Genomic DNA, 24,056 nt, shown 5'->3' on the forward strand with positions numbered 1-24,056 from the left:
CAAAAAAACATTATTCTACTTATACATATCATGTAATCTCTTTATTAAACCAATCATTAAATCTGTAAAGATTAAAGGATTGATTTAAAAAAAAAAAAAAATTACATAATAAATAAATATATATATATATATATATATATATCATGTCTCTTATTTTACTTTGTCGTAACTTGTAGTTTTGAGGAACAGCTAGACCAATGACGAACCCAGTAAGTCTGCACGATTTGACTTTTGTCTTGGGGGTAGGGGTACAATAATGTTTCCAGCCAATTATCTTTTAAATTTGAAAACTCCTAGTTGTCTTCTTTCTCTGTCTGTCTTTATAAGAGGATTTAAAATAGAGAAAAATAATAATAATAATAATAATAAAATCGCAAAATCCTAGGATCTTCTCACTCTCTCGGGCACTTCGGGTTGGGAGGAAACTTCTTATTTAGTCTTGGTAATTAAATTATTAATTGAGATTCTTTCTTCTTTGTTTTTAGGCTGATCATCAGGGTCTAAGGCTGACTTGAGCATTACTTTTAAGGGCGCCGGCTTTAAGTATTCGAGTCAAACCTACCACACTTTGTAGCCTGTAGGTGACCAACTGGTTGCTCGTGTTTTCCTTTAAAAAAAACAAAAAAACAAAACAAAACAAAGGTGTTAGCTCAGTATGGATTTAGCTGGTTCAGGCTCAAACTGCATATGTTTTTTTTTTCTAATCTTAAATGCTAGAATGTTCTTCGATGAAGCCTATGAAATGGTCAGGATGAAATTTGAATATGTTTTGACAGAAGCATAGAGATGCAGTTGCTCATCATGGTATTCAATGGATTGAGAACAGTAACATTAATTTGGGCGTTTTCATTTTAAATGAACATCTTAAAATGCAACAGCACGTAGAAATGTTAAGTTCAGCCAATATACCTAAAAAAGATGATTGGTCTTCCTTTTAACTACTTTGAAGATGGTCAAGTCACTCCAACGGCTAAATAAAGTAGTTCAGTGACCCTAAACATTATATTTAGGAAGCGGGTGAGTCACTCCTGTAACCAAAAAGATGGTTTGACCATTCTCAAAGCAGTCAAAAGAGTGGGTAGCCACCACTTTGTATATATATATATATATATATATATATATATATATATATATATATATATATATATATATATATATATGGAGGGAGGTAGGAAGAGATAGAAACGGTAAAACTACAATAATCTTAATGGAGAGAGGGGTTGGTGGTAGAAATTAATGGCATGGTAAATTTTGAGCTGTTCATTTAAAATGAATGGTACATATTAAAGTTATTGCACCCCGTGCAATATCTTAGATATTACACGGAATCTCAATCTGAATCCAATAAGGTTACATGGCTGACCTTTGTAAGCCAACTCTTCCAAGTGCAAAGCCAATTTGGCTTGGTTTGTTTCCTTCTCAAAAATCTCATGTTAATGGTAGGGGAAGATTGAAAATTCTAGTTGGCTTGCAAGCTGCAAATTGAAAATTCTGTTTGGGGTTTTTGAAAGAAAAAAAGATGGGATAGTAAAAAGGTTTTGGTAAGTGTACGAGATGTAGTGCATTGAAGTTCTTTCCAAGGCGAGCCCCTCGCAAAAGGTAATGGAGATCATTGAAGACCAAGTCCAAGGACCAAGTGCCCAACTGATTTAACGCTACTAATTCTTAGACATCATTCCAGTAGGGCATGGAAGAAGCTTGCATACGAGTAGAGCTTGGATCCATGCTGTTGTTGAAGTCTAAGGCACACACTTAGTTTCTACTTTTCACGACACATATGTCTGCTTACCGATAAGCATCCATTTGATATATCAAGAGTTGAACTAGATAGCCTTTCTAAACATCCATTTGATATGCAGGAGAGCATAGATTATTACTTGAGCTCCTCTATGCCCTTTGCTCATTGTAATCCATAAAGCAGTAAATGGTTTTAATGCTAAACAAATAGATAATCTTACGTTAGGTTAGCAAAAAAAAAAATTACGAGAAAAAAAAAAAAAAAAAAAAAAAAAAAAAAGACGATAATTACTTTTTCTCTCATCAACTACCAGTCATTGTCAACACTCTTATGAACCGACACATCGACCAAAAGAGAGCATCCAACTACCAACTTTACATACTTTGCCCCCCTCCGTCAGAAAATCCAGTTAACTTCGACGGAATATTTTATTTTTGGACGTTAATTTTGGTTTAAAGACCAAAATGCCCTCCAACAGTAATTAATAAAAAAATATTAAAATTAATATGTTTAAAAAAGTTGAAAGCATTTATGTCATTTTTAAATTTAATTTAGGATATTTCAATCTTTTTACGAATTAAACTGACGAAAGGAGACAAAGTATGTAAAGCTGGTAGTTAGATGCTCTCTTTTGGTCGAAGTGTCAGTTCATGGGGCCATGTTGACAATGGCTGGTAGTTGATGAGGGAAAAAGGTAATTACCCAAAAAAAAAAAAAAAAAACCCTATACATAATATAAATGAAGCTAATTACAGAATAAATGAAGCTAATTACGCTTTGCAGGTCACCTTCCTTCATCAATAGAAGAAACAGATATAGAGTTCCTAGAAAAATCCTCGACAAAACTACTGCCTCCAGAAACCTTGGTAACACCAGTATGAGAGCTACTAGCATTGGTATTAGTCAAACCAGTACTGGTTGTCGTCCAACGTCCTCCACGGCCTTGAATTCCTGGTTTACCTGGTCTAGGCAACGTAAACGAGTCGCTTGAAAGCATGAGATGAACAGAGTTCATATCAGGCCTATCTGGAACACTTTGTTGACAACATAACAACCCTAGCTGAATGCACATTGCTGCCTCATCATTATTGTACTTGCCAAGACTTGGGTCGACTAAATCCAGCGGCCTCCCTCCTTGATACAGCTTCCATGTCTGCAGAAGATGGCATACAAGAATAAGAGGATTGAAAGTGACTAAGCAATTTTTTTTTTTCTGCCCTTATTCAACGGAGGCAACAAGCACGTCGGCTTTCAGGCCAACCAAATTGCAGTTTCACTTGAAGATCAATATTGAAAAGTTAGATTTAAATTTACTCAGAAGCACTTTCACTATACGACTACATATTGAAGAACACAGCAATTTAGGTACCACTTTATAATTTAAGTTAGTATGTGAAATGCAGGATCTTTTGCCCTAGTCTTGTAGAACAAGTTGCCATTATGAATGTTACCTGAAACTTAGTATTTCATAGTTTGTTTATACACACTATCAAATTGGTTAAATGGCAGCAAATCTAAAAATTTGAGTTACTCATAGTAGAATCAGACTCAGACATGCCAAGTGTCTAAATGACTAGCTAAGGAATCAGATACCTGATGCAAGATCTCAGGCATAAGCCTATTCCCAATTGTGAGGGAACTCCAGTAAAGACAGGAGATGAAATTGACAAAGGCGATTCAATGCCCAAGAGTTTCAAGGCAATACCAATTAGAATTGAGGCTTGTTTTAAATGCCAAAGGCCTTTACTTTTTTCTTTTTCAGGAAACTTAAAAAAGAAAGATTAAAGAAGAAACATAGTTTGGAAAGAAGTAATGTGTTTGGGAGGTGCATATGCTAGAAAATATTCCGTGATTATGCTAATATTTTGCATAATCCTCAATTACCTGGAACAGAAGGTTACACTCATAGAAAGAACCTTTTAAGTCTAGAGTTCTTTTCTTTGATGAAATCTATCTGTAATCTATTGGATTATGTTGCAATATTCTGGTTTAGATTCTTAAAAGATGGCAACAAATCCCTTTAGGTTGTTGGCATCCTGAAAGATGAGCAGTACAGGTCACAACCGCCATTTATCACAAAATTGAGAACTTGGAACTTTCGTATTGAAGAGCATTTTGTAGCAAAAATTCCATCTAAATTCTCCAGAAAAGTAACTTACGTAGTTCAGGAGGTCTACCTTCTCTGCACCAAGCTGCCCATCATGGTTCTTTCTTCCACTAACAATCTCTAACACCAAAACTCCATAACTGAAAACATCTGTCTTCACAGACAAATATCCATGCAGTGCATATTCAGGGGCCATGTAACCACTGCATTGAACAAAAGTTTGTAAATTTTTAGTTTTTCTTAGCTACTAATATTGACAATTATTCTGAACTCGAACTAATATCACTTGAAACAGTGCAGACAACTAGTTGAGAACAAGATCCAAATAGGTGAAGTTGAAGAAACTACTCACTGAGTACCAGATATCCTAAATGTATTTACATGGGTGTCTTCCCCAGGAAAGAGCCTTGCCAAGCCAAAATCTGAAATTTTTGGATTCAAATGTTCGTCCAGCAATATATTACTGGCTTTGATGTCTCTATGAATGATTCTTTCTGGGGCCTCTTCATGTAGGTACAGAAGACCTCGTGCAACACCTGTTATTATTCGATATCGTGTTGTCCAATCCAGGGGTGCAGACTTTTTATCTGAAAATACATATTATATATATGTAGTTATGATAAGTGTTATCTGAAAAAATATTTCCACCAGTTTAATTATTACTCCTCCGTATCAACCAACCACCCCCAAATTTTCCCACACACATGCACAGACAAAAAGCTTCTCTTTTAGTTTTACTGAATAATCTAACTGATATTCAGTTTACACAATTCAGATGGCAATACACAAAGCCTACCTGGAAGGGAATTTTTACGGAAGAGAAAGTAATCGAGGCTTTTGTTTGGCAGATACTCATAAACAAGCATCTTCTCAGATCCTTCTGCACAACAGCCCAATAATGTGACCAAATTCTTGTGCTGAATTTTTAGTAATAGTTTCACCTCATTAGTGAATTCTCTCAGCCCCTGTCTTGAATCTAATGATAGCTTCTTCACAGCTATTTCTTGACCGTTTGGCATCAATCCCTGTACATTTGCATAATAATTAATAAGAAATTAACATAAGTCCCAAGGAACACCCATCAAAACAAAACAAACAAAGAAAGAAAACAATGTACACAATGGATTATCGACACGACGACACCTGTGACCAAATGGGGGGTGGCCGAATCACCCACATGGCTATGAGGGTGGTTCAGCCACCCCTCTTAACATATCTGGAGGTGACCGAGCTACTTCCATAGACCCCTCAATTTTTATTTTTATTTTTTGTCATTCGGGGGTGGCCGAACCACCCCCTTATTTGGCCAAAGGGGGTGGCTCAACCATCCACTCCTTTTCTTTTCTTTTTTCTTTTCTTGTTTCTAATATATGTATATTTATCATATTTAGTTTTAAATTTTTTATTATTATTATTTATTGTAAATTACTCGTGTCATGATATAATTAGTGTTGATGTAGCACATTAACGGATTCTGTCAACATTTCTAATGGTATGGACCTATTTGTCTTTTTTTGCTTACCCCATAGATTGTTTAGTCACTTTTTAAACCTCAGGGAGCTATTTGTTAACCACCGGACCCTATTTCTGTAGTACATAATTTTTTTTATTTTTGTTGTTCTAGAATTCTATTAATTGAACAGTTTTTTTTCTTCTTGATTTTTTGGATGAGCTACTTAGTTTCATTGAGGACTTCGTTATAGATGGAAGAGTTATGTTTTATAATAATACATCTTATGAGACATTTACCAGGTGCAATTCTAGAATTGACTTCGTCCTAGATAGTGTAAATATTAAGTTGTTTATGAATTTGCTTCTGTTGAACAGAAGATGTATTATCATGTAATTTATGTACTTTGTAAGTAATATTTTTCTATCTATGGTTAATGAATTACAATTCTAAATTTAACTTTTGCTCCAACAAAAAGGAAAAGTAATTACTAGGGGGGAAAGGAATGGATTATCGTAAGAATAAATCTTTCAACTACCATTAAAAAAAAAAAAAGTAATATTTAAATGAAGTAGAGAGAGATTTAGAGGGTTCGCTGTGAGGTGATTTTGAAAAGCGGCTAACTAGACTATAAAAAGCTAGTTTTCTAGCCGAATTTTAGCTAAAGAATAGCTAGTTCACTAAAAGAATGCTGTAAATAAAACTCCAAGAGTCCTCCTTTCCTATTTGCTTCAACTTTTGGAACAGTGTTGAGTCCCACACATGAAAGGAGAGTCTTGTCTCATACGCAAGAGGAAACGCTGTGTGCTGATTTATTTATATGATTTGACTCTCCAATGGTGAGATTTTAAAAGAGAGACTCAACTACGAATAATAGATTATAAAATATCTAGCCAACAAGGCTTCAACATGCAAATTTCAAATTACAAGATAGCTGAATGCCTTTTATTGGCTCCTTATAATCGCAGTTGCCGATTACATGGGCAACATGGGGGGCTCACAGCCTCACACTATGCACCACGCCAAAGTTTGTGAAATATAATATTCTCTGCAATGCAGTAGGCAGGCAAGCAATGTAATTGACCAACCTCCAAAAACCAGAATATGTCAACAACAGATTCGGCACGCGAACAAGTAACAATTTGGGTACTTAAAAAAATACTATAAAGTAGGAACTATGCAACCAAAACACTTTATTTATTTATTGTAACTATTGAAATGCAAACCAAACGTGTCCGTTACCATTACTGAAATCAACTATAGCACCGGCGAGAAGCTAATTTCCGACCGAAATTCAGGCAAACTACAGGGCTCAATTCGTCATTCCAGTCATTATCCCCATCCAGACCATAACCGAAAACAGGAATCAATAACAAAACCAGTGAGAGAACCCCAAGCGAGGTGGGAATTTACGATACGTACCTTGTAGACGGGACCGAACCCTCCGTGGCCCAGCTGATTGAGCTCGGAAAAGAAATTGGTGGCGGCTTGCAGAGTACGGAACTCGAAGAAGAGGCCCGACGACTCGGCGGCGGCGGCGTCGTCGGCTTCGTCCTGGTCGCGTCCGCGGCCGCCTCTAAATCTCTTCTCCAAGCAGGCGCAGAGACGGGAGAGAAGCCTCATCAAGTCATCAATCGAAGGGTCTGGCCGGCGGGAATAACGAGGCGGAGCGGTTTCGTCCAGCTTCGCTTTTATGTGGTATGGCCCCAGCAGCTTTTCGTCGTACCAAGTGTGAGCGCTCTTTGTCAAGAGTGTGGAATGTAGCGGTAATGAGTTTTGTTTCTCTGATAAATCATGCCGTGAGTTTGGGGTTTTTGGTTTTCTTTTTCTAAATGGTGTTTGTAATTTAGCATATTTATATTTTAGGGTTTGTTTTAGGTTTTGCTTTTTAGTTGTTAACCTCACACGTCCTTGAGTTAGGGACTAAACAAAATATTTTAAAAAAAAAGAGTCAACTTGAAAATGTGTTGGAGTGGGATTTGACCCCTTCTTTTTTTTCTTTTTTCTTTTCTAAAGGACTTAACTTATACTCTCGAATTTTTCATCACTATTGAAATAAGGTAATCAAACTTTAAAATAAGTTAATTTAAGATATTTATCTTTTAATTTTTTTTAATTTCAACTCTTAGTTTAAATTTTTTCGTTAAATTCTGTCAAAATTTATAAAATATCTCATTTTTTTTAGAAAAGAAAATTGCAAAGATTAGGTGTTGGTCAAAATTTAACGGAATTTGCAAAAATATTTGTGTCTGAATTTTTGAAAAAATTTATAATTTTTTAAAAAAAAACAAAACATAGGGGTATTTTAAAAATATTGATAGGATTTAACGAAAATTTTTAAAGGAAAGTTGAAATTGAAAAAAAAAATTGAAAGATAGATACCCTAAATTAACACGTTTTAAAGTTTGGGTACCTTATTTCAAAAGTGATGAAATATCAAAGATTATAAATGAAGTTTTTCCTTCTTCTTTTTAAGAGGTTAGTGGGATTTGACTTAAGTGTTATAAAAAATGTGTTGTAATTTTTTTAACAGTTCAGATTTAATTTTTAAGTTTTTAATGAGAAAGAGACAATTTTTAAATCTAGACCGTTAAAAACACTACATCATATATGTTGTATTTTTCTTACCGCTCCTAAGCCAAATCCTCAACATTGGAGGTTGCTATGAACCAAAAAAAAAAGATACGGCTTGGGTCAATAATTGTTTAGATTGGGACATGCAATTTGTAACGGGACCCAAACTAAATCAAAAAATGAAAATTTATTTGCTTGGGAGACGATAATAGGTGTCGCTGTGTCGATAATTTATCATTACCTCAATTTTATATCAATCCTATAGCAATCTATTAATAGCATTTTTGTTTTGACATATATAACATGCAATAAAGCTAGGGTATGGCTTATATTATAAGAACAAGAACCTGCCTTTTTTATCCCACGGCTAAATAGGTGACCTTTATATCTATAAAAATGATTTTCATAAGAGAGTTCTTCATTAATTAGCCATACCATTTATAGCAACAAAAGTTTGTCATAAAAAAACAAAATAACAAGAGAAGTTTTGGATGCCAGATTAGAATTATTGATAAATTAGGGGGGTTAAACGAATTACACTAACATCAGGGCACTGATAAATAAAACAAATTAAATCAGCTCCTTTGATATCTGTCCTGTTCATCCCCTCCTTTCTTGTTTGTCTTTTCCCGTGATGTTCCAGGTAAAGGTGGTCCACGCGCTTCCTCAACGCGCCAAAATCCAAATTACAGTCTCGCCAGCTGTCAGTCAGGATTTTTTCCTAATTTCTTTTGAGCTAAAAGCACCTTTTTAGTACTTTGTCAAAACAAACAAGTTGTTCAACTTGGCCCCACAAAAAAAGTGTCGGTCCATCAGTCAAAGTAAACGAATCGTAACCAATTTGGACACGAGAAATGATTCTTTACCACCTAAATATACAACTTTTCATCATCTTTTCTATGTGGCAAGGTGGTCCCCCACTTTATTTTATTTTTTAAAAATAAAAAAAAACTCTAAAGTTAGTAGTGGACCACCTTGCCACATAGACAAGGTGGTGAAAAGTTGTATATTTAGGTGGTAATGAATCATTACTCTTTGAACACTGCATCTTCTTATATGCGACGGTATACGGTGGCTAGGTGGTGGTCTGACAATAGAATGAAAGTAACTCATTAATTATTTGAGCTGATTCGGTGGTAACTCAACAATAGACCGGTTCTAGCTTGATAGTGGTCCAATTATAGCCTAACAATTTGAAAATGAAAACTTAATCTCAAAAAATGATATACGGAATTTAAAAATATATATTATTTTATGAAATTAAAAAAGTTTTTTTTGGTTAAACCGAAACTATTTTTTGTATAACTTTTATTTTTGGTTTCATCAAACACCGAAAAATATGAAAAATATTTTTCAAAAAATATTTTCCACCAAAACAAACGGAACATAAATTTGTAATGAGTTATTATTAAATTTTGATTTAATAATAATTTTAAAAATCGCATCATTATTAAATGAATTAAAAAAAAAAAAAAAAAAAAAAAAAAAAAAAAAAAACACGTGAATCTTACCTAAATAATGCTCTCAAGCATTCCTTTTTTCGAAATTCGTAAAAAAAAACCAAAAAGAGGAAATTACATGGGATGGCAAAAGGATAATATAAAAGACTACATATTAAATACAAAATTACTTTTTTGTCATCCCACGTCACTTTCTTTACAATTTATATTGAAAAAGTAATGCTATTAAGCATTACTCATGGTACATATAGCCTTACAAGTAATGCAAGGATTATTTTTTTATTGTCATTTTATTATTATAAAATTGACGTGGATTTTATAATTTTCAATAACTTTAAAATGGATCATCAATTTTAGAATAATTTATGCTCCGTTTGTTTCGACGTAAAATAATTTCGACGAAATCATTTTTAGAAAAAATGATTTTCTCGAAAATATTTTTCGGTGTTTGATTCGCACGAAAAAATTAAGAAATGCAAAAATAAGAGTTTGGTAATTGTCGCCGGAATCCGGCAACGTCCGGTCGCCGTTGCCGGATTCCGGCGAGAAAGTTTGACCAATCCGGCCAAAATGGCCGGATTCAGGCCGGAATCTTCCGGATCCGGCCGAATTAATGGCCGGATCCGTCCAAATCCGGGCGGATCTCGGCCGTTTTGGCTAGATCCGGCCGGATCAATGGCCGGATCCGTCCAGATCCGGCCGGATCCCAGCTGTTTTGGCCAGATCCGGCCGGATCAATACCCGGATCCGTCCAGATCCGGCGGGATCCGACCGTTTTGGCCAGATCCGACCTGCTTGGCCGGAATCCGGCGATATCCCGACCGGAATTTGGTCTGCCGGTGCCAGATTCCGGTGACGGCAGAATTCCGGCGACTGGATATTGTCGGACTCCGGCGCCGACTGGATCCCGATGACCGACAATTGCTAAATTTTAACGATCGAATATCAAACATGCGTGTAAGGACGAAGAGCTTAATTTCGGAAAACGATTTACGGTTTTAAAAATCGTAAATCGTTTTCCGAAAATTAAAGAAGCTTTTACGGTCAAACCGAAAATGATTTTCGTTGACTGTTATTTTCGCCCCAACCAAACACCAGAAAATGCTGAAATCATTTTCCAGAAATCATTTTACGCCGAAACAAACGGAGCTTTAATGTAACGTTTGTTCTCCTCTTCACGTGTTTGAAACTTTCATCTCTATCCGCTGCGAATTTCCAGAGTTTCTATCATGATTTTTTCGTTTCTGCACTTCCCAATCAAAAGAATATTTCGTTTTGGCTTGGACTTATGATTTTTTTGGCTTTTTCTTGTTGCTGTGGCGGAGAGCTAGGATCTCGTCAACATAGAGGTGGGACTAAAAATTAATTGGGTTAAATATTTTTTACCTTCTTATAATTTATCGATTTTATTTTTTATTTTTTTTTAGTTCATTTCGAATAGTAAATATCTCGTTTATGGATAAAGACGGAGATGGTACTTCCGTTTAACTTCCGTTTAAAAATAAACTGAAACTACTTCACGTACCTTAACAAATCGACACGTGTCCCTATCTATAATTAAAAATAATAATAATACGAGTATTTTTAGAATTTTGATAAGATCTAACGAAAAATTCTAACAGAAGGTTAAAATAAAATAAAAACAATTAAAAACAATTAAAAGATTGATACTATAAATTGACACTTTTTAAAGTTTAAGTACTTAATTGAAAAAGTAATGAAAGATCAGAGATTATAAGTGAAGATTTCCATTTTAATAATGTTTAAGATTTAATTTAAACTACACACTTAAGAAATCAAACCTTAAATCGTATCAGGCGATGGCAAAGGAATGGAATTAACTACACACATCTCCGACTCGGCAATGACAAAGCAGTCAAAGTGTAAGGACTTAACTTAGCCAAGTAAATAATGAAATAATGAACTGGAATTCACTAAATTAAACTAAAAATATATAAATACAAAGGCAATTATAAGCAGTTTGAGAAGCCACTCTCCTAAGAAAACAAGACATAAAACATCACAATTATTTTTATTTTATTGGAATCAAGCACATATTATAAATAACCAATTAAGTACATTGCTCAACAGAGATAATATCCGAAATATATGGGGGGTTTCCTCAAGAAAACATTGGTCCTCGCTCACGTATAATGCTTCCTTAGCAAGCCGGTAAACCACACCATTTAAATTACGACTAACATGATTAACCTGCCACCTTTGCAGGCTGTTCAATATCCCTTGAGTGTCCTCAATAAAATGGCCATATCTACTCCAATTTCGCCTATCTTTTTTAAACACCTACAGTATTTGGGGAGCATCACATTCTAGAACCACCCTATAGAAACCTAATTCACTACTTAATTTGGTTGCCCTCAACCCCTCTGTGGCTTCTACAACATCAAGTGTAATTATGTAATCTTTTGGATCAGACAGTGTGACCAATAATTCACCATGTTGTCTATAATAATAACACAAATACCCATTTTCATTTTATTTCTATCCACCACAGCATCCCAGTTGACCTTGACAGAGTCATCCAGGGGGGCTTTCTAACGAAGCTCCAACTTTTCTGCCACTTTGTCTAGAGATTTTCTAGAATTTGCATTGTGAAAAGCCACCAATGATTCATATGCACTACTTACCTCTGTAGAGGAAGGGCTAACCGTTTTTCCATGGACCACTGCATTTCATCATTGCCACAAATTTCTTGCCACACCTTCTATTAGCTCCACGTCTTTCATATCCACATACCATTGAAGCTCTTCAACAATAAACACAAACTCTACATTTGCAATACATTGTTTTTGGATCTCTGCCTCCGCTCTGCACAGAGGACATAATGGATCTTCCGTAATTTTCCGTCAAAAATGATTTGCTTTACTAGCCAAAGCATTATGACATGTCCTCCACATAAACACTTTTACAACATAAGGTACATTCATCTTCCATATAGTTTTCCATAGAAGCTTATATTGACTTGTATATGAGCTTTCCCCTTGTCAGTTGCTAGGAGTTCCTTGTGTAGATCGTAGGCGCTTCTAACTGTAAAGCATTATGCCATGGAGATGTGGAGTATATAGTTGTGGGGTATTGGTAATAAGTAACAATTGGTCCATACCAAAGCTCCCCATTTAGATAGATGTTGAATGCCACTTGTATATATGTGTACCCATTATCTATCCATGGCAATCCATGCGACTTATTTTTAATTAAGAATATAATTATTGTTCTACAAATAAACAACAAATCTTAATGCATTTATAAAAAAAATAGGCTCAAAACATAATCTTTATAAAATACATGCATAAAATATTTCACACTTTATAGTAAAATAAATGTGTTTAGATGATAAAGAAGTTTAGTTGTTCTGTAAATGATTACTTCCTTGAATACTCCGAATATTTCTCAAACACTCTAATTTCATGTTTTGTAAATCTAAATTATATTATTAGTCAAACAACTAAATACAAACCCGAAGACACACTTAAAAAACCTAAAACAGACTTAAAAAAACCTTAATTTAAGCATTATGGATTGTGTTAATCGATCCTGGGAGACCAAGGATCAATCAGGGGTTGCTACTAATCGATTCTAGCAGTATGGGATCGATATTGGCTGTCTAGAATCGATCTTGAGCAATTTGGGATTGATCCTGGTTGTTTGAGATCGATCCTGGCATGATCTAGAACCTATTTTTTAAGCCTCTAGCACTCAACCTAATCAAAACCAAATGTTCTAAAGAGTCCTACAACTCCAAAAAAACAATCAAGAACGCATTTAGGTATTAAGGTTCTACATTTAATACAACAAAAAAAATAAAAAAAATGTATTACCCTGGCTACCATAAAACTTTTACAGTATAATGCATACAAAATTCAATATGTGTGTGTGAGTATATAAAATATTGATTGAACTTGATGTTTTCTTGAGTGTATCAATAATAAAATAACCTATTTTTTAAGCCTCTAGCACTCAACCTAATCAAAACCAAATGTTCTAAAGAGTCCTACAACTCCAAAAAAACAATCAAGAACACATTTAGGTATTAAGGTTCTACATTTAATACAATAAATAAATAAAGGTATTACCTTGGCTACCATAAAACTTTTACAGTATAATGCATACAAAATTCAATATGTGTGTGTGAGTATATAAAATATTGATTGAACTTGATGTTTTCTTGAGTGTATCAATAATAAAATTACCACTCACAATAGAACGAATCTTTGTAAGATAAGTCTATGTAAGGAAATCGAACCTCAAGGATTGTAGGTTTGGTTGTTAAGTTACTAAGATTAACTATAATCTAATTTATAAATGATATTTGATTTTTGAAGTGTAATTGAAACTAAATTAAAACGTAAAAGTAAAATAAGTTGTAGAAGATATAGTGAATTAATTTCACATCTAACCTCAAAATAATGGTAAATTGCATTTAATATGGGAATTTCACATACAAGAATGATATGAAACATGTGTGTTTGTCAAGCACCCAACGATGTCGTCAAAAAAATTATTTTATTAAGAAATAAGAATAACTCAGGGCTATGGTGGTTTATGTTTATTGCTTTTCCTTTTATTTTGTTCAGGCAGGAAGTTTCAAGACGATCGGTAGGGGAGAGGCTGATCTGATATGTGTTGTCAGCGAAGTGCATGGTCGGACTTTCACCTTCATTTATATTTTTGATGCCAGATCTACGCATGTCCGTCGAATTCTGGGAGACACGCGCCGATTTCCGGCGAAGACAGTCGCTGCTGCAAACTGGAGTTGAGTTAGCTGGAGTTGAGTTTTTTTGTTCTTTTGTGTTGTTCCCTTTGTTTCTCCGGTCACAGTCTGCTTTTGTATTGTTCAAATTTTACTGGAATATCTGTTGGCTTGCAGCTAGATCAGCCATCTTTTCATTTTAGAGTGTGCGTTATTGTAAAGAGAGGCTCAAATGTTGTTTCTTTTAGGGTTTGTGTTTCTGCCTAGATAGCTGTTTTTTAAGTCAGATCCTTCTGGCTTAGAGTGTAGGGGGTTTTGTCCCTCTGGTTTCAAGATGTATGTTTTCGGGCCTTTTCAACATTAATAATAACACATGCTATTTGTTCAAAAAAAAAAAAAATTGTGCTACATAAAATTTTATTTGGCCATTGTTGCTACACATCACCTATTTACTCCTCTAGATGATTGTTTTATCGTTCTTTGACCAGTACTTTGGTTGATGCATTCTGTCTGCATAGCAATTGATTGATACTTCGATCGATGCACTCTGGTCGACTGGCTTTGATCATTCTCAACTCTAATTAGCTGGATCAATCGTATAAGCCCAAGATTGACGGGGACAATTAGTTTTTCATCGTGCATGAAATTTTAATCCCAAAATCAAGTTAATCCATGACTATGAACAACCCAAGGTTAAGTATGGTTCACTCTAATCTCGAGTAATGTTAGAATGAAGACTTTTATCCATTTTTTGTTCCTCAAAAGGTGATGAAGCTTTTAAAATTGCTATTAGATTTGAAATTTATCACTATTGAATTTTTATCTAATAGTAATTTTAAAAGCCACGTTACCTATAGAAGAACAAGAGAAAGACAAAAGTCTTCCTTGTAACACAATTCCTCTAACCTCTTAAAGTTATCTATCTAGGTATAAATCACTTGCCATCCTAGTTTGATTTGAAGCTTCGAGGTTGTCACCTTGCCTCTTGAAACATTGTAGTTGTGCTTGGAGATGTTATCTGTTCATATTGTGTAGTCTTCATCTTCAATACGGTATATTATATAACTTGACATGATTTAGACAGTGTATTTTTAACGTATGAAGTGTGACAACATAATACATCCCTAGTGAACTCTTCATAGTTTAGCTAAATTTCAACTAAAAAATCTTCTTTTACTATTTTAACTAGCCACTTTTCAAAAGCAGTACTAATCAAACTTTCTAAATATTTATCTGTATCAAAAAAATAATTTTTTTTTTTTTATTGATTTGGTATATTTAAGTTGGTGAGGAATGAAGGAGAAATGAGAGAAATAAGAGGGAAATGAATATAAAAATGTGTGAAAATGAGATACAGATGAAGATTGTTTCTCCAAATATATAGTACAAATCTTATAAGAATTATAATAGAGAATGAGTAGAGAGCTTGATAAATGAAGATTTTTATGAATTTGAGCCAAAATTTGGCTAAAAATCACTTTTGGAGAGCTTAAATGTGGATGCTCTTAATCAATCCGGGTCACGAGCGAATCTAGTGTGGTCCAGGTCAAGGCATGCATATCAAGTCTTATATAGACTAGTAGGCCTAGACAAGCAGTACAGTTAACGGTTATTGACAATAACGGCTAACCGCAATTGCCTAAGACGATTATTGAATTTTAACAACCGCAACCGCTTTGTTTAAGTGGTTAGCAGTTATTTTAGAACCGGCAGTTAGTGGTTATTTAAACCTATGACTCGCAGAATAAAAACTGTTTTTTATATGTGGGCTTTTGGACCCTTTAGGCCAATTTTGAGCTTTTTTTTATTTTTTTTATTTTTTTTATTTTTTTTTTGAAAAAAATGGCTTATTATATACGAGCAATTTGTGTTAATTTAAAAGATAGGAGATGGAAACTCTTAGAGCAAATGTCGTCGAGTCTTACCAATTCATTTTTTTTTTTTTTGGAACAAACTTACCAATTCATTAATATGCCATGTCATTCACAAATTTCGGAACTCGTCACAGTTAGCTTAGAGTTTTACAATTGGGTTGGAGAGAAGATGAGATTTCCACACTCATTAGAATCTTGTTGCACCATAATTCAGTTAGGAGATTTGATGATGCCTTGGCTATTATGGGGAACTTAATGTGTGAAAGTGGTGTGCCTCCGTTGGAGGTTTTGGATGGGTTAATTAATAGTTTTGAAGGATGTGATTCAAGTCCGGCTTATGAGAGTACTGAGTTCATCAAATGGCCATATACCTGCAATAATGGTCGATTTAAAGAAAATTAAATTAGTAATAAACACTAAAACGACGTGGTTTTGATATTATATTTTCATATTAAATATATATTTATATTTATATTATTTATAATTGTCCCGCTCTAAATAATTAGCATTTTTTTTTATAATCACTCTAAAAAACGATTATGTAATTAGCTATTAATGATTACAGTACGATTATAATCATCTCGTTTCTACGTACTTACTACATGTAAGACTAAGGGTCCGTTTGGGTTTGCGATTTCAAAAAGTGCGATTTAAAAATAGCGATTTTAAAATGTACGATTTAAAAAAGTGATTTTTAAAAACGCAGTTAAGTGTTTGGCAAAATCGCAGTTTGGTCTTTAAAATCGCAGTTTAGCCTTTTAAAATATTGTGTTTTTAAAAAAGCATCACATTGCTTGCGATTTGAATAAGCACTTTTCTGCGTTTTTAAATCTCAATTTTTTAAAAACGTAGTTTTTAAACAGTTTATTTGCTACGATTTGATTTAAAATCGTACTTTTTCTCTACGAAATCGCAATTCCAAACGCACTCTAAAATGCAGACCTAATCAATGACCGGGCCTGATCAAGTGGCACATAAAATAAGGCGTATTAACATACGCGTGGGGAAAAAAGGCATATTTACAGCGCGTGGTAAGTGCAAAACAAAAAATGGTATCAATCACGATGTTTCTTTTGGCTCTTGACTGGACGGGCTGCATCATGCATGCATGCATCATGGATGCATGCATGAATGAATACATGATGGTCAACAGGACATGCATATTTTATTATTTATCTTTTCCATTGTAATGGATTGATGTCATCAAGTAATGAACCTGGAGAAAATTATAAGCTTGTTTTACAAGCAACACAACAATTTTCAACTTGTCAATAAAAGATGAAGACTTTGCATTAAGTTTTGACCCATTAAAATTATTAAATAATGTACGGAAGACTGAAAGAGACAAAAAAAGTGGGTGGTTAATCGGACAAAAGAAAGAAAAGTAATAGATTGCTTGTATGTGTGGAGTAATTGTGGAGGCAATTTTTTGTTTTGTTTTTTTTTTTTTTTTTTTAAGTTATTTTGACTTTTAAGATTACTATTAAATCAAAATTTAATAATAATTTATCTTAAATCTATTCATAATTTTAAGAATTATATGTCCTTATCATTACTCATACGTGTAATGTGCTGTAATAGTTAAAGTTCAAAACTCCCTGGTACACAAATTTTTTTGCACCTTGAAACTTGAAAGCACCCCCTTTAAATAGTTGAATATCTTATAGATGTGTTATTTGCACACTTTTTTATACACTTTTTGCACATTTATATTTAATGTGAGATCTATACATATGGAACACATCTTATATGTATGGATCCCACACTAAATATAAGTGTATATAAAATGTGTACAAATATTATTTGCCACTCTTATAACAGGAAAGAAAATGTAGAAATGATTTTTTTTTTTTTTTTTTTATAAAAAGAAAAAAAGAAAAAGAGAGAAGTGAGGAAGAGATGGTAAATGAGAGAGATGAAAATAAAGAATGGCCCATTTCCCATGGGTTGATCCATAAAAATAAAGAATAGCCCATTTCCCATGGAATGACCCAACTGCTAGTCTGCTACTTGACTACACTGGAGCCACGTTCACCCACACTGGTACGGATAAGGAATTTTTTTACAATTATTTGTCTAAATTTAAGAGAATTCGAGCAAGTGATTGTGAGAGACTACTTATGGACCTGCCTAACTAGATAAATGATTGAGTAGCCCAATTTTTATTTGGTCAAGTGAGTCTCATAAGTAGTCTCTCATAATCACTTGCACGAATTCTCTCAAATTCAGACAAATAATTGTAGATGATTCTAATCCCGCCAGAACATATTGGATTTCTGTTGGAACTATCATCAGTTTTTTTTTTTTTAAATTAGAACGTTCCTAGTAGTTTCATTACAAGGGAGAGGACCGAAGAGAATGAGCAGTGTGGGAGAGAAACAAAAAATAAAAACGGAGAGAGAGAGAGAGAGAGAGAGAGAGAGAGAGAGAGAGAGAGAGAGAGAGAGAGAATTTAATAATATTTTAATCATTTTGTAAGTGAACAGTACTCACTATTGTTAGTAAGTACTGTTCACTTATCAAAACTTTTTTGTTATAATAGTAAGGCTGCTGGAGTGCATTTTTGTGTGTTTTCACCAAATTGCCTCACCAAAATAGTTTTTTTTTTTTTTTTTAAAAAAAAAAAGCTATATAAGTGAGGCCGTTAAGAATGCTCTAAAGGAATCAAATTATTTTTTACTTTATTATTAAAATAAACGCCACATAGTTTTCATTATCTATTTCTTATACCGTTTAAATATTATTTTGAATTAAATGCTAAGAAAAAAAAGAAAGAAAACAAAAAACTATTTAAATATTATTTCAAATAAATGTTACAAAAAAAGAAAATGAAAGCATTTTTATATTAAAATAATGTTAAGGGAAGCAAAAGTGATATCCTAATAGAACACGAAAAAAGCTTGTTGCAAATGGCTTTTTAAGAATTTTTATTACATTTAGGCTTCGTTTGTTTTGACGTAAAAAAATTTTCCGTCATTAAATTTTTTCAAGGATATCAATTTTTAGGAAAATGTTTTCCGTTGAAAAAAAATTATGGCGTTTGGCACTTACGGAAAATCACAGATATTTTTTTTATATTTTTCATTCAATCATATTAGCCTATAAAAATTAATTTTTATCCACAACATAAAAATATTAATATAAAATAATTAAAAAAAAATTAACCTAATAATTTGAGTTCTGGCAATGGTCTTGCGAATGCCCATCAGTTGCTGACGGTGGCTTGATGATGTTTTGATGATGGTCTGTGAGTTGCTCAGTGGTGGTCCGACATTGCTCGGGGGTGGTCCAACAATGGCTTGGTGGTGGTCCAGCATTGGTCCAATGTTGGGTTGACATTGGCTCGGGAGTGGCCCAACAATGGTTCGATGATAGTTCGGTGGTGGTCCAACAGTGGTCTGACGATGGCTCAAAGGTGGTCTAAAGGTGGCTTAGTGGTGGTTTAGTAGTAGGCTGACAGTGGTTTGGTGGTGGTTCGGGGTGGCTCGGTAGTGATCTAGGGTGTTCTGATGGTGACTTGGTAGTGGTTTTGTGGTGGTGCATAGAGAAAATAATGAAATTTAAAGAAGTTGTTGCTAAGTAAATTAAATATGCGCGTACATGGAAAAGAAACATAAAATAAAGCCAACTTCCCTTGGTGGACAAAGATTTCTTCAAAAATTGGTTGAAAAAACTTCTTCCAATCTGATATATAAAAGTAAAGTATGTTATATAACATGTAAAAAATACGTGCTTTTTTAATAATATATGAAATTGATATGATTTTTAGATAAAATTTATTTAAACTTTAGTCTTATTATTAAAAAAATATGTAATTTTCATATGTTTAAGCGATATTTTTATGGAAAATGCTAAAAATCCTCCTTTCATTTCTCCTTTGTCCACCTCTTTTGCTTAAAAAAATTGATTTTAAGTAAAAAGGTGTCTCTGATGATCAGAGACACCTTTTCGCTTAAAATTAATTTTTTTATTGTAAGTAGAAGATGAAGAATAGATAAGGGGTGCTACACAATTTTTATAGGTCGGTTTGAATGAAAACTTCTATGGGCAACCAAAAAGCCTCATAACAAGTATTCTAAAAAGAGACCCCACGTGTCTGCAATTCATAACCCCTAGAACCCTAATTGCTTCCACTTTCAGACACCACTGCGCGCGTAACATAACCAGAACGTTCTACAGATTTCATTCGAGTTTTCTCTCTCTGTTAGTCCGATTTCTCTCGCTATTTGTCCAATTCGAAAAGCTAGGTTTTTTCTCTGATTTCTTTATGTATCATGTATGTGTTGGTTTTTATGGAATGTGGATTTGTCTGCAGGAACTAGTTTGAGCTTTGGCAATGGCGGCGGAGCCCAAGGCAGCGACTGAGGAGGCGAAGATCGATTTGTTCGAGGACGACGACGAGTTCGAAGAGTTCGAAATCAATGAAGGTAAAAAATAATTTTTTTTTAAAAAAAATTATATTTCTTATTCGTGGAGAAAAGCGACGTGATCTAAATATTAGATACTTGTTATATGTTAATAAATTCAGCTACTGCTTTCTGAAATTGATAGAAAAAAATTTATTCATTAGATTTAGCGCCTTTATCTCCGTTAGATGATTTATATTTAGGTCAAAATAGTTGTTGTTTAGGAGAGGATTGAATTGTTTTCTGATTTGGCTATTAGGTCAATAATGTTACTGCTCAAAATGGTAGTAGAAGTTGTAGGGTAGTGGCAATAGTACCTCGAGAGTGGATAAGTTATGGGAATGGATTTGCTAGGCATATTGTTGTTCTGACTAAGTTGACTACAAAGGCCTTAAGCCTTTTTTATCTGATGAAATTGTTTGCTGTATGCCTCCATCTAGAGCCTAGAGCCGTTTTCCTTTTCAGGAGATTAGAGAGAGAAAACGAAGTAAGGTGTTATGTTTCCTGGGTTTGATTTGTAAGAGTTTAGATTCTACTTGCTCTAGTGTTTTTGAGTAGGAGGGGGCCATTTGAGAAATCAAGGGATTCACAATTGTGGCCATTTGGGTTCGGACTTGGGAGTTTATCAACCACAAGTCAACAATCAAGGCTTCTATTTTTTTTTTTTTTTTTTTGATAAGAACAATCAAGGCTTATATTTGCATCTGGATCTTATGCAATGTTTGGGTTTGCCACTAGAGAAAAGGGAAGAATGTATTAGAATCTCTTATTATTCTGCATTTATTTGTTACATGAGGAAAGAATCTATCATGGTCTCTTGGAGTTTTGACATATCGAAAGCAAAGGGGGGATAAAAAAGGATCACCGTCTTCTTTTTTGAATTTCTTGAAATCCAAAGGGAGGAGAGAAAGAGGCATTGCCAAAAACATAACGTATTTATACCTTCAAAATCTTAAACTCATTAAATAAAGGAAATTACCAAAAAAATATTAAGGAAACATAAGAAATGCTAAACCTGAACCTAAATTCAAGTGGCGTGTAGAATTTGGTTTAGTAATTGTATGTTCTCTTCAACAATTGTTAGGGGTGACTTGGTAATTTTATTTATTTTAGGAGATTAGGTTTTGGAAGGTATAATGTCATGCCCCCATTTTAGGGGAAGAATGGGAATCGCGACATTTATGCATACATGATCAAAATATAAAATATCAATCACATAACCCAAGGCAATCAAAATGGGGCATTTTTGGAAAAGTAAATAAGCAAATGTCACGTGCTAGGCACTTGATGTATTTTCCATCTATGTATAATGCCTAGATTTGACTCAGGGACGTGGAGCATTCCAAGCAGCTCCCCTTTAATTTTACCTAAATTTAGGGAACCAAACTACTTTTTGTTTCCTATACAAATAGACTTCACAATAGCTTCCATTAATCATTCCCTATATCATTAAAATATTAATTTTTAATGATACTTTATTTTGTTTATTCATTTCTTTTTCACATCCATGGTCTTTCCAGTTTCCAGCCATCATCCTTTTTTTTCTTTTTTTTTGTTCTCGAGCTCCAACCATCTTCCCCTTCTTGTTCCCCTGTATCTTGCTCAGACAAAAAAGCTCTAGCCATGGTCTTTAGTAGCAATTCAACTGGAAAACCCATGGTCTTTCTAGCCATGGTTTTTTTCTTAAGCTTCTGCCATTGTTTTTTTTCTTAAGCTTCAGCCATGGTCTTTCCAGTTTTCAGTCATCATCGTTTGCTCTTGAAATCCCTTGATGGAGGCCGTCATACGGTCAAGAACTCCTAACGGGACACCATGGTTGACAATCTGGAAAACCCCATTCATCCGAGTCCATCCTGGAGAGATCAATGGTGGGGATGAGATGGGATCCGGGTCGTGAACCGAGTTTGAGGTTGGAGAGGGTTGTTGGGAGGTGAACGACGAAGCAGGGGATGGTGGATGCCGGAGTTGAGCTTTGGAGACGAGTGGCTTCATCACTTCTCTTCCAACTCCGATCTAGAACAAGTCAATGCGTCTGAAGAGCCTCAGCCCAAGCGCCGTTGAACAATGCTCTGCACCAACAAAGAACTCAAGGACCAAGAAGGTCTATAGTGGAACGAGAAACTTCTTGAACGAAGAAGAAGAAGAAATGTGAGAGTGGAGAGAACTTGATTATTTGGGATATAATAATTCATTGGGAATGCTGCAGTGCAACCCAATGTATTGAGTTGCATTGTAGCATTCTCAAGCTTTAGGGAAAATTTAGGGAATCTGTTGTGGGTCGCTTTTTGTGATCTTGAAATTTTTCCTAAATTTAAGGAATAGAACCAGTTAGAGGGAGATTGTTGAGAATGCTCTTACTTATAAAAAAGTGGTTGTTTGGGGGAGCGAGTTACATTTGAGTTATAGTTTAGGGGTGCAAGTGTAAATGAGGTGGTAGTTTAGGAGGGCAAAATGTAATTTACCTCTGTATTTTTTTTTAGTAAACTTGTAATTTATGGTAGATTTGTGACGTGGAACATATAGTTGGCGCAATATATGTCATACGCGAGCCACGTGTCCTCGACTTAGTGGTTTAATGTAGTACATCATTAATTAATTGAAAGACGGGTTGACGGAAGACCTTTTTGAAACTGAGGTAAAACCTTAGGCCTTAATTGTCAAAATTGAAAACCTTAGAATAAGATTGAAATTACGGGACAACCTAGGGACTAAATTTGATTTTTTCCCTCAAGTTTGTTGATCTTTGCTTATTGACTGGAGACCTAAAAATAGGAGCACAAGTTGTGCCTGCTTTCTGAACTTCTGTATTTGTTTTTTATTTTCCTAACTGCAATAACGTATGACAGAGTGGGAGGACAAGGAAGAAGGAAAAGAAGTGACACAGCAGTGGGAAGACGATTGGGATGATGATGATGTTAATGATGACTTCTCTCTGCAGCTGAGGAGGGAATTGGAGAACAATACGGAGAAGAACTGAGCTAAAATTTTAGAATCATCCTTGTTTTTATTCTTCTGCACCGGCACATGCTTATTCTCTAGCTGCTCTTTTTCCTGTCTTAAATGTATGGACATTATATTGCTCTGATATAGTACCATATGAACTTCTGTATTAAATCTATTGCTTGCTAAACATGGAAATTTACCCCCAAGGTTCTGCTTATTTACGCAAGTAGGAGAGATTATACAAACCATGCCTACTAAATATACTTTTTGAAGAGTGCAATTGCAATGAACTGTAATGGTAGTCTGGTGCAGAGGCTTACCAAAGTTGTGGTAGTTCCATGACACTGTCGTTTCTGTATAAAATGGCAATACATTAGAAGTACCCATGTCCCTAGATATCCCAGTAAGTTTCCAGTGCTTGAGGTGGCATTGACAAAGTAGACGAACACTGGGAGAATTAATGATCAATGGGACCACTATGAATAACCAACAAGCAATGGTCATAACTATTGGATGGCTTGAGGCCCATCGGGTGGATTAAGTATTAGAAAGTCCTTGGTATCTATCTGAGCTCGTTATCACGGATTGCAATGGCTCATGTGAGAGGCACCTGCTTGAGCAATAAGGCTTGAATGTCATCTCACATGACTAATACGGACAGTTCATTGCACCCAGTCACTTTTTACTTATGCTGTGGTTTCTAATTTTATTTTCTATGGAATATTGCGGATCTCTGTGCATGTACGAATGTAATCATTTTGAGGAGAGCGCGACTTCTATGCGGTCTTGGCACAAA

At 34.5% G+C, this 24,056-nt stretch overlaps 2 protein-coding genes across 3 annotated transcripts; one reads left to right on the forward strand and one right to left on the reverse strand.

The window, feature by feature from the left end:
- Positions 1–2,343: 2,343 nt before the first annotated feature.
- LOC133867453 (cysteine-rich receptor-like protein kinase 44) lies at positions 2,344–7,076 on the reverse strand. 2 transcript variants are annotated; one of them, XM_062304222.1, is made up of 5 exons: positions 6,718–7,076; positions 4,642–4,870; positions 4,198–4,432; positions 3,916–4,048; positions 2,344–2,891 (listed from the first exon to the last, which is right to left on the reverse strand). In XM_062304222.1, the coding sequence occupies exons 1-5, from the start codon at positions 6,916–6,918 to the stop codon at positions 2,523–2,525; spliced, it is 1,167 nt and encodes a 388-aa protein (XP_062160206.1). In that variant the 5' UTR covers positions 6,919–7,076; the 3' UTR covers positions 2,344–2,522. The 2 variants fall into 2 exon arrangements, with proteins under 2 accessions (XP_062160206.1, XP_062160205.1); XM_062304221.1 differs by having other exon boundaries at positions 3,898–4,048; positions 6,718–7,072.
- Positions 7,077–19,956: 12,880 nt separating this feature from the next.
- LOC133865454 (protein DELETION OF SUV3 SUPPRESSOR 1(I)-like) lies at positions 19,957–23,466 on the forward strand. Its single transcript, XM_062301867.1, has 3 exons — positions 19,957–20,114; positions 20,227–20,338; positions 23,164–23,466. Exons 2-3 carry the CDS (start codon positions 20,248–20,250, stop codon positions 23,292–23,294), a joined length of 222 nt encoding a protein of 73 aa, XP_062157851.1. The 5' UTR covers positions 19,957–20,114; positions 20,227–20,247; the 3' UTR covers positions 23,295–23,466.
- Positions 23,467–24,056: the final 590 nt, after the last annotated feature.

The sequence above is a fragment of the Alnus glutinosa genome, chromosome 4 (assembly GCF_958979055.1).
Source record: "Alnus glutinosa chromosome 4, dhAlnGlut1.1, whole genome shotgun sequence".
Classification (NCBI taxonomy): Eukaryota; Viridiplantae; Streptophyta; class Magnoliopsida; order Fagales; family Betulaceae; genus Alnus; species Alnus glutinosa.

Bases quoted from the DNA above. Each gene is read 5' to 3' on its own strand.
- LOC133867453 (XM_062304221.1), bottom strand. From the start codon at position 6,918: ATGAGGCTTCTCTCCCGTCTCTGCGCCTGCTTGGAGAAGAGATTTAGA. The intron at 4,433-4,641 runs GTAGGCTTTGTG...ATGTATTTTCAG, and splicing joins CCGTAAAAATTCCCTTCCAG to ATAAAAAGTCTGCACCCCTG. The intron at 4,049-4,197 runs GTGAGTAGTTTC...TGTTCAATGCAG, and splicing joins TTTAGGATATCTGGTACTCA to TGGTTACATGGCCCCTGAAT.
- LOC133865454 (XM_062301867.1), top strand. From the start codon at position 20,248: ATGGCGGCGGAGCCCAAGGCAGCGACTGAGGAGGCGAAGATCGATTTG. The intron at 20,339-23,163 runs GTAAAAAATAAT...AACGTATGACAG, and splicing joins AGAGTTCGAAATCAATGAAG to AGTGGGAGGACAAGGAAGAA.